The sequence below is a fragment of the Citrus sinensis genome, chromosome 3 (assembly GCF_022201045.2).
Source record: "Citrus sinensis cultivar Valencia sweet orange chromosome 3, DVS_A1.0, whole genome shotgun sequence".
Classification (NCBI taxonomy): domain Eukaryota; kingdom Viridiplantae; phylum Streptophyta; class Magnoliopsida; order Sapindales; family Rutaceae; genus Citrus; species Citrus sinensis.
Genome location: NC_068558.1, coordinates 2,137,969 through 2,151,206, shown reverse-complemented (window position 1 = coordinate 2,151,206; position 13,238 = coordinate 2,137,969). Strand labels below are relative to the sequence as shown.

The following is a 13,238-nucleotide window of genomic DNA, read 5'->3' as shown; positions in this document are numbered from 1 at the left end:
ATAAAATAATAATAATAATAAATATAAATCAATAATTGAATTGCTATAACTTTGGAAAAAAATTTGGATTCTTATGTAGTGGAGCTCTAGGCAACCACCTAAGTTACCTTCAGGAAGAGCCGCTCTTGTACATGATAAATAAGGGGGTTTGGTGTCCCTAATGTAGGATAATCGTGGCCATTGATCAACTCCTAAACAAAAGTACAATTTATTGGAAAATATAACTAAATATGAATAGAGTAAAGAAAAAAGAAAAAAGATGATATGAAAATACTACAATATAAAAAATCACCTTTTTCATTTTGTAATAATAAACTAAATACGACAACCTTCTTTCCCATAAAATTGAAAGCATTTTTCTAAGTACGGTAACGTTGTCTTAGATGTGGAGATATTTTCATAATATGGAAATGTTTAACATTTTCTATATTTAAGAAAATGTTGCCATATTTAGAAAAATACTTCCATATTTAGGAAAATGCTGCCTTATTTAGAAAAATATTTCCATATTTAGTTTATTATTATAAACATTATAAAATCCAAAAAAAATTATTATGCAACATGACAAGTAATAGATAGAAAATCATAAATGAAAGGGGATTCTCTACTAAGTGTCATTAATTTTTTTTATATTCAAATTCCATATTTAGTTTTTTCGTAAATGTAAAAGGTAAAATGGGAAATTAATGGCAATGAATAGAGAATCCCCGTTCATTTAAGCTTTTACATTAATAAACTAAATATGGGTAATGACATGTATGCTTTTACATCTATGATAATAGGAAACTAAATATGGAAAATGGACAAAAATTAACGATAGTTAATGAAGAATTTGGTTTCGTTTCTCCTTTTACAATTAAATTTTATTGATATGAGTTAACTTGTTTTAAGGCTTAAAATTTGTGTCAAAATTTTAAGCAAAATTTATTTAAAAATTTTAAGTAAACACTTTAATTTAAAATAACGTAACCTTAATTAAAATTTGTTTGGATCACAAAAAATAGTAATAATAATAATAATAATAATAATAATAATAATAATAATAATCATCATCATCATCATCAAAGAAATTTACTTAACAGTAAGACTACTATCTCTTTCCATATTATTAAATAAAATTTTCATTTTCAACTGACTCAAATAAACTTTAACTAATAATAAACAAACCATGGATGCTAAGACTATTATTTCTTTCCATATTACAAAGTGAAATTTACCCTTTTAGATGATGAAAATAATTTTAACTAATTATAAACAAAATCCATATATGGTAAAGCATACGTAAACTATTTCAAATCCAAATACAGAGAAGAATCTGGTTTTGAGGGGAAAAAATTATTGACCAAAATTAATTTATTAATTAAATGAAAAAAAGTAAGTGAAAGTGATGGGTGGAAAGCGTCAAGCTTTAAGGGAAAAATTGTTTTTTTTTTAGTAGATTTTTTTTTACCACAAAATCTAATTTATCCAAAATAAACAACAAACCTAGATAAAAATATGAAAAATCTAACAGAATTTGATCGAAAAGTCATTGTAATAATAAGAACGGTCAGCAAGAAAATCACTAAACAAGAATGGCTAATCTAAAACTCATGGTAATAACCAAAACTAGTCCAAAAGAAAAATGATAACAAGAACGATCAATCTTAAAAAAAAATATATTAAATGTCTCTACCACAATATTTGATTAAAAAGAAACCTTTGTGATAGGTTAAAAAATGAGATACAATAGATGAGAAAATATATAGAAAAAAATGCACATATAAAAAACGGTTCGGGACGATCACTTATATAGTCAAGAGTTCTAGATAACGACAAATGATTGCGTATTTATTTGGTAACTAAACTATCTAATAACTAATTGATTAAAAGAAAAGTAAAAGAGCACGTTGAGTTGGGATATCTAATTTTATTTACTTCTATCTCATATTTGTTTTATCGTTTAATTTTTAAATACCCACAATTTTAATTTTAACTAATAAGATAAATTTCCCCATTGTTCAATTAAAATGAAATATTTTTATTTTTTTAATGTTACAGCTGACTCTATATTTATCAGCCCACATTTAAATCCAAATTTCTTTTTCATTTCAAAGGCCAAACTAGTGAAACGATCTTATTGAAAAAATAGCTGAAGAGCACAAAATTTTCTTTCCATATTATCAAGTAAAACTTGATTTTTTAGGTGGTTAAGATGTATTTTAATTAAAGGATAAATTGAAACCGTTGGTCAAGCATAAGTAAAGTATTTGAACTCTTCAAAAAAAGAAGAATCTGGTTTTGATGGACAAATATTTACTGACCTAAACAAAATTAAATGGAAAAGTAATTATTTAAAGAGAGAGAGAGAGAGAGAGAGAGAGCGGAAGGCATGCAAGAGCAAGAAGCCAAAGCCATACGCGCACAACATGTACAAAGGAAGTTAGAATCCACGGGGTAGAGTTGCAACACGTGCAAGAACTGCTGTTAGCGGTTTCGGTTTCCTTTTGTGAACAGAGTTAAAATCCGATGTGGCAGCACCCACAGTACCCATTATCCAACCCCTCCCCAACCCACGGTGGGGCCCACTAAAGCACTCTTTCTGTTAAAAAAATTATTTGTTTTATCAGCTATAAATACCAACTGTCTATTAACATCGTTGTAAAAGCACATAAAAAAATAAAAAAAAAAGAGTAACACATATACATGTAAATAATATAAGCAGCAGCACAAGAGAAAGAAAAAGAGAGAGGGAGGGAGTGAGAGAGAGAGAATCTCAGAAGAGAAGCTGAAAACTGTAATTGTGTATTGTTTCGGTTTTGAATTTGAGTGAAGCAGGTATTCAGTCCCTTGAACACAAAGCTGTTCTTTGTCCAAACATTCTGTGAGTTCTGTTTCACTTTCGTTTTTCGTTTTGTTATGTCGTGTCATATTCCTTTTCTAAAGCTGCGTTTTTACTCATAGCAGTCGTAATGCTCTCTCTATACTTTCAGCTGTATCATTGCTGGCATGTCAGTGGAGGCAATGAAACGGCTTTATTGCAGATTGTGGCTTTGTAAAGCCAACGCTTTTGGTTCCTCCGTTTGTGTTTCTCTTTGTTTAGAGGGAAAATTGTACATGAATAAGATTATGTTCACTGTTGTCATTTTCACTGAAATGGGTTTCTGATTAACTTCTAATGCATTTTTCTTTGCTTCTGTTTATGTTTAGCTACAAACGGGGATCTGGTATGGGAAACTGTATTTCTCATTGGTTGGGCGCTGGAATGTCTCTCTTTTATCTATATTTTTCAATTTTTTTTGCTGGTTTCTGAATGCAGATTGTTTTGTTTGTGCATGGTTTTGATTCTTATATGTAAAGTTAATGATCTGTTACAATGACATTCCCAGCATTGTCTGTGTATTATTTTTATTTTCGCAGAAATTTTGCTAATTTGGATTGATGGAGATGGTTCAAAAGACATGTTTCTCTACTTTTTGCTTCCTTTGATTGTTGGAAATTTCCTGTTGCATGTGGAAGCCAATATTTTACTTCCATTAAAAATTAACACATTTACATAAACAGCCATGTTGTCGTTGTTGTTGATAAGGTAATTATGACGGGATTTCTTTCTTTTTGTGAATTGAATGTCCAAGGTTTATCGATTTCTTTAAAACAATGCTATTTAGCAAATTTTATGGTTTTCTTGTGAATTATTTAGTTATATGATGTGATTCCTTTTCTCTTTTCTCTTTCCTCTTTAGATTGATCGGTTCTTTGTTTTTTCTTTTGATGAGGAAGAAAGGCAATTGTTGTGCTCTTGGATCTTCTAATCCCTGCAACATGTTTGAGGGTCCATCTTATGTCGTCCCGAGGGATTTGCCGACCTCATTGAAGCAAGAGAGCAAGCAGATTCAATGTGTATTGAAGCTCTCAAACAATAAGCGTCCATTGGAAGAGGGAGAAAAACTTGCTGTGAAAAGGGCTGCCATAGAAGCAAGTAAGACAGAAGAGCCAGTGAAGGGTCTGAGTAATCTTTCTCTTGCCCAAACTGATCAAGCAGAGGCTCATCTTCCGGGAGGCAATCTTTCAGACTCAAATTCACTCATTCCTGACCTTGGCCGAGATATCACAATCAACTGTCTCCTTCGCTGCTCAAGGTCTGACTATGGCGCCATTGCATCGTTGAATAGAGCATTCCGATCTCTCATTCAGAGTGGCGAGCTTTATAGGCTTAGGCGGGAAATGGGTATCATCGAACATTGGGTATATTTCTCCTGCAAACTAAAGGAATGGGAGGCTTTTGATCCAATTCACCACCGATGGATGCATTTACCACCCATGAATGCAAGTGACTGTTTCATGTATGCAGACAAAGAGTCGTTGGCGGTTGGTACCGAACTGCTTGTTTTTGGAAAGGAAGTTCATGGAAATGCCATTTATAGATATAACCTTTTGACCAACACGTGGTCAACTGGCATGACTATGAATACACCTAGGTGCTTGTTTGGATCTGCCAGTCTTGGGGAAATTGCAATCCTAGCTGGAGGCTGCGACCCACGAGGCAAACTTCTGAAGTCTGCAGAGCTTTATAATTCAATAACAGGCACGTGGATGCCTATTTCGAGCATGCATAAAGCAAGGAAAATGTGTTCTGGGGTATTTATGGATGGGAAGTTTTATGTCATTGGTGGGATTGGGGAAGGCTCTTCAGCGATGCTTACAGATGTGGAGATGTATGATCTGGAGACGGGGAAATGGACTCAGATAACTGACATGTTCCCAGCACGAATTGGAAGTGATGGGGTTAGTGTGATATCTGCTGCAGGGGAGGCACCACCTTTGCTTGCTGTTGTTAATAATGAGCTTTATGCTGCTGATCATGAAAAAGAAGAGGTGAGGAAATTTGACAAAGGGAGGAAACTGTGGAGGACACTTGGGAGATTGCCTGAGCAGGCATCTTCAATGAATGGTTGGGGATTAGCTTTCAGGGCATGTGGAGACCAGCTCATTGTCATTGGTGGACCTAGGGATTCAGGTGGAGGTATCGTTGAGCTGAATGGTTGGGTTCCGGATGAAGGTCCTCCACATTGGAAATTGCTTGCAAGACAGCCCATGTGCGGTTTTGTATTTAATTGTACTGTAATGGGATGCTGAGATATAGCTTTGGTTACACCATAGTGCCGTATGAAGCCCTACTGATATGAATTCGCAACTATGGCAAGGAGATGGGGTTCAGGACTGTGGGTAATCTCTGTTACCTTTCTGGGGACAGTTTAAGGTTACATATAGAATCATAGACAGTTTTAGGAGTACAAAGTGTCTAGCTATTTAATGTTCTTCTTTTTTTTATTGCATTGCATCTTTTTGTTCTCTATTAGTTAAAGCATTCTGTTTTACTTGTTTATCTTGTGGGTGGGGCTACCATGACAAGCTTTCCGAAGTTGGCAATATGTACAGCAGGTACATGTGAATAAATAAAATCTGGTAGATGCTTAGAAGTCTTGAATATTTGCATAGTTTTATTTAGATCTCATAAATCATGCAACTGTTTTCATAATTATCTGTTGTTGTTATTGTAATTACATTTAAAACAAAATGCCTGCTCATCGCAAAAGCTTTAACTGTTCATACAGCATAGTTTATACATCAAACACACCCATGCTCACTCTATTAACGCGTCTAAATAGATTTCATTTTTGAGTTCACCGACTGACTGACACGTCACATTATCCATAACTTAATGTGCTGTTATAAAATTAAAGCAGTTATGTTTGTTTCTGCAATCTTTTTAAGTGAGCTGAAATATGCTGTAATGAAATTGAAGTAGTGATGTTCCTTTCTACAATATTTAAGTGAACTGAATATGCTAATCTTATGCGTGTTGGAGCACAGAATAGTAGTGCAGTAAAAGAGGAAAAAGAAAGAAGAATGGACGGGCCAATACTGGTTTTGTATGGTACACTAAGTACTGATTGGTAGACTAAAGGATGATTTTGGCATCAAAAATACAATTTCAAAATATGTTTAAAACACATGAAAACTGAAAATGATAAATTATTAGAATATTCAAATAGTATAAGTGCGCTAAAAAAAATTTGATTTGTGCACCTCATAACCTGATTATTGGCTCCTAGGACTGTTCCTCGGCTCTCTTTGTGTAGCTGTCAGAGCATTTATACAATCTTGATAACCTAAGGCAGTAAAACACTGCCTTGTGTTTAAGATAGTCTCAGAAATTGTCAGGTTTGCTTAACTGAATTATTCGCTGTTGTAATATTCTTACAAGAAAGTTCAAGTTTACATTTTTGCTTTTTCTGAGTATCATGTTCCTAAGATAGAGTTTCCTGAGGGTTTGGCTCACATAGCTTAGTAACCTTTTAAATCTGCATTCTTAAATTACACAATCGAGTTCTCTTCCTTGATAAGTTGTCCTTTCTGTATCTTGTGCAGTTGTCTGATTTTTATTTCTGCAGTCATGCTTAGCAGAAAAATTGTGCTATATTTTTATAATAAAAAACAGTTCACTAGTTCATAATCGCCTGCAAATTTTATGAGCCTAAAGCAACAAGGTAATTAGTCTCTCCTATAAGGTAGGTTAGATGTGTTCCGTAGGGTTTTCCTCTTCCTCTGCCCTGCTTATGCTGGATCCAATTAAGGGGTATGTCACCTTCGTTGACTTTCTTGGGCCTCTAATTGTGTTGTTGATTGAATCGCGGATGTTTCTGATAATAAACTGCATTTTGTATATAATTAATTTATCCATCTTTTGGCATTCACCTTGTTTGCTTCATGTTGATATGGTTTATAACCAGTTGTTATGAGCTTAATGTGTAAATCTGTCAATTGCATCATTGAGTTTAGTATATCTGCTGTTAGATAGACAACTAAGTAGATAGTTAGAATCATTTCTGTTCTCACAATTTCTTGACCAAAATCAAGGCTAAGGATTAGGCAATCTCTGGGGATCTTTATTATCATTATTAGTTAATCTGTTCTTTAGATTTTGAGCAATTCATTATGCAAGAGCTTAAACTAATCTCTTTCAAAATTGTACTTCACCAGCTGTGGATTCTGTGTACAGAAAGACGGGAAAGTGGACAAATCATTCAACAAGAATTTTCGGAGGTGATTTTTGTTGTTATTATAGAAGCTGTATGTCATCGTCATTTGCAAATATAACGTTACATTTGATTTGTGTCTTTTAGCTGTGACATCACATTAGGTACGTGCAACAATAACAACAAGAACTTGCGGTGGAATTCTTGGCTTATGATATCTGAGTGCATATGAGAAAGCAAAATGACAAAAGGGAAGTTGCCTGCCTTTGTTTTTTTGTTACACATGTACATACTAGTCTCATTTCATTTGCGTTTACTTCACAGCAATTTCATCTTCTCTGTACATGAGTTTTTCCCGATTAAAATGGTAATAAAATCCATGGTTTTGGTTTGCTGGGTGTGAAAAATTTCACACCTTTTATCTTTTTTTCAATATTTTTAGCAGCAAATAGGCCATTGAAGCATGAAAAATCCTTTCTAGTCGTAACTAGCTGAAATGTTTTGGCCCTTTTGGGTTCTTTTGGCTAAAAAGAAATTGAATTTGACTGCCAGGAATGGATTTTAGTGCATGTGAGACGTGACGTGAGAAAACAAAATGCCAAGAAGGAAGTTGCCTGCTTTTCGTTTTAGCCACATTCAAGTCTCGTTTGTGTTTACGATACAACAATTTCATCTTTACTTGTATGTAATTATCTTTCTGATTACGATGATAATTCTTAATCTACGTTCTACCAGTTTTGGCTTTACTGATTGGGCATGTGAAATTTCACCTTTTTTTTTTTTCCCTCAAAAATTTTTCAGCAAAAATTGCACTTCAGTTTCGGGGTTTTAAAAAGTTGGTTTTTTATTTTCTCTCTAGATCCTCTATTGGACACCCGCAAGAGAAGCGCATCACGATGGTGTCGTGAAAAGGGGTTCTTAATGAGAAATTTTGTGGACAGGGGCCACCGGCTAAAGAGGGTGAGACTGGATGCGGCTCACGCGGGCATTGTGCGTCATGCATTTAACGCATGTCTGTGTTGTCTCTGAGTGTGAAGAAGATGCTGTTAGATTGTGTAAATCTTTTTGGATGTACTCTGTGTGTCAGAAATCAGAACCTAACAAATCTGTGAGTTAAAAAGCCTTTGTATAAATATTTGTGCCAAATTAATGCTGCTGTAGTTTTTAAGCCTCAGTAACCACGACTGCTCGTAGCTTTTTCATTAACTGGTTGGTTTTCGCCTTTTCGGTGAACGACTAATGCAGAAGAAACATTGGATTGGGATAAGCCATCACAATCACGCACGAAAGCGATTTGTGCTGTTTTCGGACTTCACGTGTTCTTAATTTTCAAATCAAATCCTTATTGGTCTACTCAACATACGACGAGTGTATTTTTTTTCTTTCTTTTTTTTTTCGGGGGGGGGGGGGGGGGGGGGGGGGGGGGGGGAAATAAAAAATAAATAAATATAGTTCACACATTCCGAAAGGTCCATGTCCATGCCATAAAATTAAAGCCTAACCTTCTGGGGTTCATTTGTTGGAAATGGCGTGACGGTAGAACACTTTTTATCCTGTTCTTAGTGATCATGACACCCCCATAATTTTTTATTTTTATTTTTTTTAATAATAAGACAAAGGCATCACTTGTAAAATTTACATTTGAATGAAACGAAAACAAGAAATTAAAAAGAAATCAACATTGGTAGTAGGACACGGCAATAAAATAACGAGTAATTTTTAAAAATCTTCCCTGAGGTTTGGACTTATTGCAAGTAGATGGCGAGAATTGATTTATTTATAAAAAATCTCCTACCGTCAATTAAGTTTAACATTGACCGTTAGTTGACCGTGCAAAGACAATATTACCCTTAACAATAGTTTGTAAACGAAAATAACTAAAAAAAAACCAAAATTATTGGTGCAAAAAGCACAAATCCTATTTTTTGATAATTTTATCTTTGTCAATTCTAAAAATTTACAATATCATAGGTAAAGATTATGACTATTTCATTTTTAAATTTTTAATTTTATCTTTCTTGTAAGAATTTTAAGGAAATATCAATAATTTAAAGAAGATTTTTTAATTTTTTAATTTTAATTTTTTTATAGAAACTTTAAAAAAATATCAATAATTTAAAAAGTGTAAAATAACTAATAATTTTAGTTATTTTCGTTTATAAACTATTGTTAAGGGTAATATTATCTTTGTACGGTCAACTAACGGTCAATGTTAAACTTAACTGACGGTAGGAGATTTTTTATAAATAAATCAATTCTCGCCATCTACTTGCAACAAGTCCAAACTTCAGGGGAGGTTTTTAAAAATTACCCATAAAATAACTGGGCGTGCATGAAGAAAGTATTAAAAAAATTCCTTTTGACTAGTGCTCAAATTGTACCAAACTGACGCTAATTATTAATTTTTTGTACTTTTGATTTAGCCCAACTGAAAAAAAAAATGTTAAATAGGTCCAGTCGTTTGTCGTTTAATAATCTTACAAAGTTAAAAATGAAAAAAAAAAAAAACTAAAAAGTGTACTCTCTCGCGATTATCTAATTTGTACGGGCCGAGCCATAGGTCTGAATCCAGCCCAATGAGAAACCCGTCAGCAATTAATTGGGTCTGATTACAGATGTCCCCGACCCAATAACGATACCGGAATTTTGACTCGTTTGCCACCCACCGTGTAAAGCAAAACGGGAAGAACCATGAATCAGGTCATTGATAATCACCCTCACGGATTCAGAGTCATTGGTCACAAATGACCTGAAAAATCATGGACTCAACAAAAACTCTACCTCCAGTCTCAGCCATATCCTCCACAACACTCTCCTTTCTCAACGATAACCTCACAAACAAGGAATATCACGCTCGCGCTGCGCGTCTCGCCAGTGAGCTTGAAACTCAGTGCAGCCACTTGGATCAAAGCTTGGTGGAGCTCAATCGCAACCTCGAATCTAAGCTTTCCGTTTACGCTTCCTTCACCGATCGCGTCAGCGGTCTCTTTACTCACGTCAATGTTAAGCTGACCGATCTCGCCTCCGCCTCTAGATCTCCTAGCTCTGTTTCAGGTTAGTTTAACTTCTTATTACTTCAAATGCATTTGAATATCTCATCATTCTATTGGTTTTGTATTGTTTGTGGCATGAAAATTTTAAAGGTTTCTGAAATTTCAATGCGTACATACAAATGATTCTGCTCAAATTCTGTGGTTATTTTTGAAAGTTCTGTACATTTTATATCTGTTGAATATGTGAAGATTTCAATTCTTTTTTTCAAATGAGTTTTTAGGATTATTATGATTTTGGATGTCTTTCCATGTTTGTTGAATTATTTGTAATTATGATTAAATTTGTTTTTAGATGGAGGAGTGCGAGCAAAGCAGATACTGGGGGAAGAGCTGCCAGCATTGGCCAAGGAGGTGGCGAGGGTGGATATGGTTCGAGCTTATGCTGGTGAGTTTTTTCATTGCTTGTTTTGGAAGTGTTTACCAGGTTAGGGCATGATAATTTGATTATTCATGACTGATTTTTGTCATTGTTGAAATTCTTATGTGTTCAATCCCTGCAGTAGTGTTTTTATATAGTTGTGTAGAGTTGGTGTTTTACAAATCCCAAATGGATGGTTTGTAAATGTTTCCCATTTCCTTCATATTATGCTTTTATGTTGGAACGAACTAAATTTTTTTTTTTTTAAAACAACTTTTCCACTATTACATTTACTGCTGAGTAAGCTCTTTAGTTTTTCTCAAATATGGCTTTCAGAGACGGCTTTGAAGCTGGATAGTTTGGTTGGTGATATTGAAGATGCTGTATCTTCTGCTATGAACAATAACCGGAGGAGCAACTCTACACAGGATTCAGAAGTGGGCACCTGACTGTCCTTGAAACTCCATGCTGTTAACAAAATAATTCGATTATGTTGCTTATTAATACTATTATTATTTTCTAAAAGTCTTTAGTTATTGTAGGATATGCGATTGCTCGCCATTAAAGCACTTAAACAGGCAGAAGATATTTTAACTTCAGTTACAAAGACACGTCCTCAGTGGGCACGTCTTGTGGCTGCTGTTGATCACAGAGTAGATCGTGCTCTCGCAATGTTGAGACCCCAGGCAATTGCAGATCACCGGGCCCTTCTTTCATCCCTTGGATGGCCACCACCACTTTCAATTTTGGCTTCCTCTAATCCTGAGACAAGAGCATCATCTGAAGTCTCAAACCCTCTTTTCACAATGCGAGGGGACCTCAAGCACCAATACTGTGAAAACTTTCTTGCCTTATGCAGGCTTCAGGAGTTGCAGAGACAGAGAAAATCTAGGCAACTTGAAGGCCATAATCGGGAGCTTGCTCTCCACCAGCCACTTTGGGCAATTGAAGAGCTAGTCAATCCAATAGCAGTTGCATCCCAACGCCATTTCTCAAAGTGGACTGATCAGCCGGAGTTCATTTTCACTCTTGTATATAAGATTACCAGGGATTATGTTGACTCTATGGATGAGTTATTACAACCCCTGGTGGATGAAGCATTGTTAGTAGGGTACAGTTGCCGAGAAGAATGGATTTCAGCAATGGTGACTGCATTATTGACGTACTTGGCAAAAGAAATATTCCCCGTTTATGTTGATCAATTGGATGAAGAGAGCATTTCTGGCGTTCAGTCACAGGCTAGGATATCGTGGCTTCACCTTGTTGATTTGATGATCTCTTTTGACAAACGAATTAAGTCTCTGGTTGAACAGTCTGGAATCTTGTTTTCCCTTCAAGAAGATGGGAACTTGCAGAAGATTTCATCTCTGTCTGTCTTCTGTGATCGACCTGACTGGCTTGATATATGGGCACAAATAGAGCTTGCTGACACCCTAGAGAAGCTAAAGCATGATGTAGATGATGAGAGAAATTGGAAAATGAAAGTTCAGAAGGGGGCTCTGCTGTTTGGTTCAGAAGATTACAGATCTCCTACTGTATCCAGTGCCTTTCTTCAACGTCTATCATCTGTAGTTGACCGATGTCGATCACTGCCAATTGTTTCTTTGAGGTCAAGGTTTCTCAGGCTGGCTGGTGCACCTGTCATACAAAAGTTTTTGGATTGTGTCCTTCTGAGGTGCCAAGAAGCTGAAGGCATGACTGCCTTAACAGATGAGGATGGGCTGCTTAAAGTGGCAAACTGTATTAATGCTGCTCACTATTTTGAATCTGTTTTAAGGGAATGGTGTGAGGATGTCTTCTTCCTGGAGATGGCATTGGATCAGGATAATCAACTGGAAACATCTCTCAGTGATAATAGCCGTTCAGAGTGGTCAGTAGGGGGGTCTAGAAGCGGTATTTTTGATGAGGAGATCAAAAAGTTGGAGGAATTCAGAACTGAGTGGGTTGAGAAAATATCAGTTGTTATTTTGAGGGGATTTGATGCTCTATCTCGAGATTATGTGAAAAACAGGAGGCAATGGCAGGAAAAGAGTGAAGAAAATTGGTTGGTGTCCGAAATGTTGGTTGGGGCTCTAGATTATTTGCAAGGAAAAATGTCAATAATAGAGGGAAGTTTGAATGCAATGGACTTTATTATGGTTTGGAGAAGCTTGGCAATGGGAGTGGATAGGCTGCTCTTTAGAGGCATTTTTATGAGCAATGCAAAATTTTATGATGGTGGTGTTGTGAGGTTTGGTTGTGATATGGAGGTCTTGTTTGGTGTTTTCCGGGCTTGGTGTTTAAGGCCTGAAGGCTTCTTTCCTAAAACAAGTGAGGGCTTGAAATTGTTGAAAATGAGGGAGGAACAACTTCAAGGTGGTGTGTTGGGAGGGGAGAAATGGATGAAACAGAGTGGAATAACACATTTGAGTGTTGCTGAGGCAGAAAAGATAGAAAAAAATAGGGTATTCATGAACTGAAAGCTTTTGAAATTCAACTCTTTTTTTTCCCTCTCAATTCTTGTTTAGAGAGGTACTACAGACTAGGATGTGGAACAGAACAGGGAGGTTACTTAGGTCATGATATAATAGTAAGTTTTAGGATTTTTACTGCACGACACTGGAACTGGGACTGTGACTCCTGGACCTTTCTTTTAACGTTCGTTTCCTCGAGGGTAAAAAAGGAATCAAATCAAATTCTTTTATTTGTGGTGGAATAGTTCTATTTGCTGAACAGTTATTCTACATTTTATATTTTTGAATTTTGATCTTAATAACTTTTTGGTGCACATTATTCGAGTTGGTGGTAGTTTTAGTTTGCGTTGCATAG

General features: G+C 35.5%; 2 protein-coding genes across 6 annotated transcripts; both read left to right on the top strand.

Moving 5' to 3' along the window:
- The first annotated feature begins 2,658 nt into the window (after positions 1–2,658).
- On the top strand, positions 2,659–8,321 carry LOC102623638 (F-box/kelch-repeat protein At1g74510). Of its 5 annotated transcripts, none has more exons than XM_052436262.1 (5): positions 2,659–2,817; positions 3,760–5,205; positions 7,024–7,086; positions 7,167–7,700; positions 7,879–8,321. In XM_052436262.1, exon 2 carries the CDS (start codon positions 3,802–3,804, stop codon positions 5,113–5,115), a length of 1,314 nt encoding a protein of 437 aa, XP_052292222.1. In that variant the 5' UTR covers positions 2,659–2,817; positions 3,760–3,801; the 3' UTR covers positions 5,116–5,205; positions 7,024–7,086; positions 7,167–7,700; positions 7,879–8,321. The 5 variants fall into 5 exon arrangements, with proteins under 5 accessions (XP_052292222.1, XP_052292219.1, XP_052292220.1 ...); XM_052436259.1 differs by having other exon boundaries at positions 2,659–2,863; positions 3,764–5,205; XM_052436260.1 differs by having other exon boundaries at positions 2,659–2,863; positions 3,760–5,201.
- Positions 8,322–9,618: 1,297 nt separating this feature from the next.
- Positions 9,619–13,185, top strand: LOC102625446 (RINT1-like protein MAG2). Its single transcript, XM_006476568.4, has 4 exons — positions 9,619–10,073; positions 10,365–10,457; positions 10,767–10,867; positions 10,973–13,185. The coding sequence occupies exons 1-4, from the start codon at positions 9,779–9,781 to the stop codon at positions 12,887–12,889; spliced, it is 2,406 nt and encodes an 801-aa protein (XP_006476631.2). The 5' UTR covers positions 9,619–9,778; the 3' UTR covers positions 12,890–13,185.
- Positions 13,186–13,238: the final 53 nt, after the last annotated feature.

Bases quoted from the DNA above. Each gene is read 5' to 3' on its own strand.
- LOC102623638 (XM_052436262.1), top strand. From the start codon at position 3,802: ATGTTTGAGGGTCCATCTTATGTCGTCCCGAGGGATTTGCCGACCTCA.
- LOC102625446 (XM_006476568.4), top strand. From the start codon at position 9,779: ATGGACTCAACAAAAACTCTACCTCCAGTCTCAGCCATATCCTCCACA. The intron at 10,458-10,766 runs GTGAGTTTTTTC...TATGGCTTTCAG, and splicing joins TATGGTTCGAGCTTATGCTG to AGACGGCTTTGAAGCTGGAT. The intron at 10,868-10,972 runs GTGGGCACCTGA...TAGTTATTGTAG, and splicing joins ACTCTACACAGGATTCAGAA to GATATGCGATTGCTCGCCAT.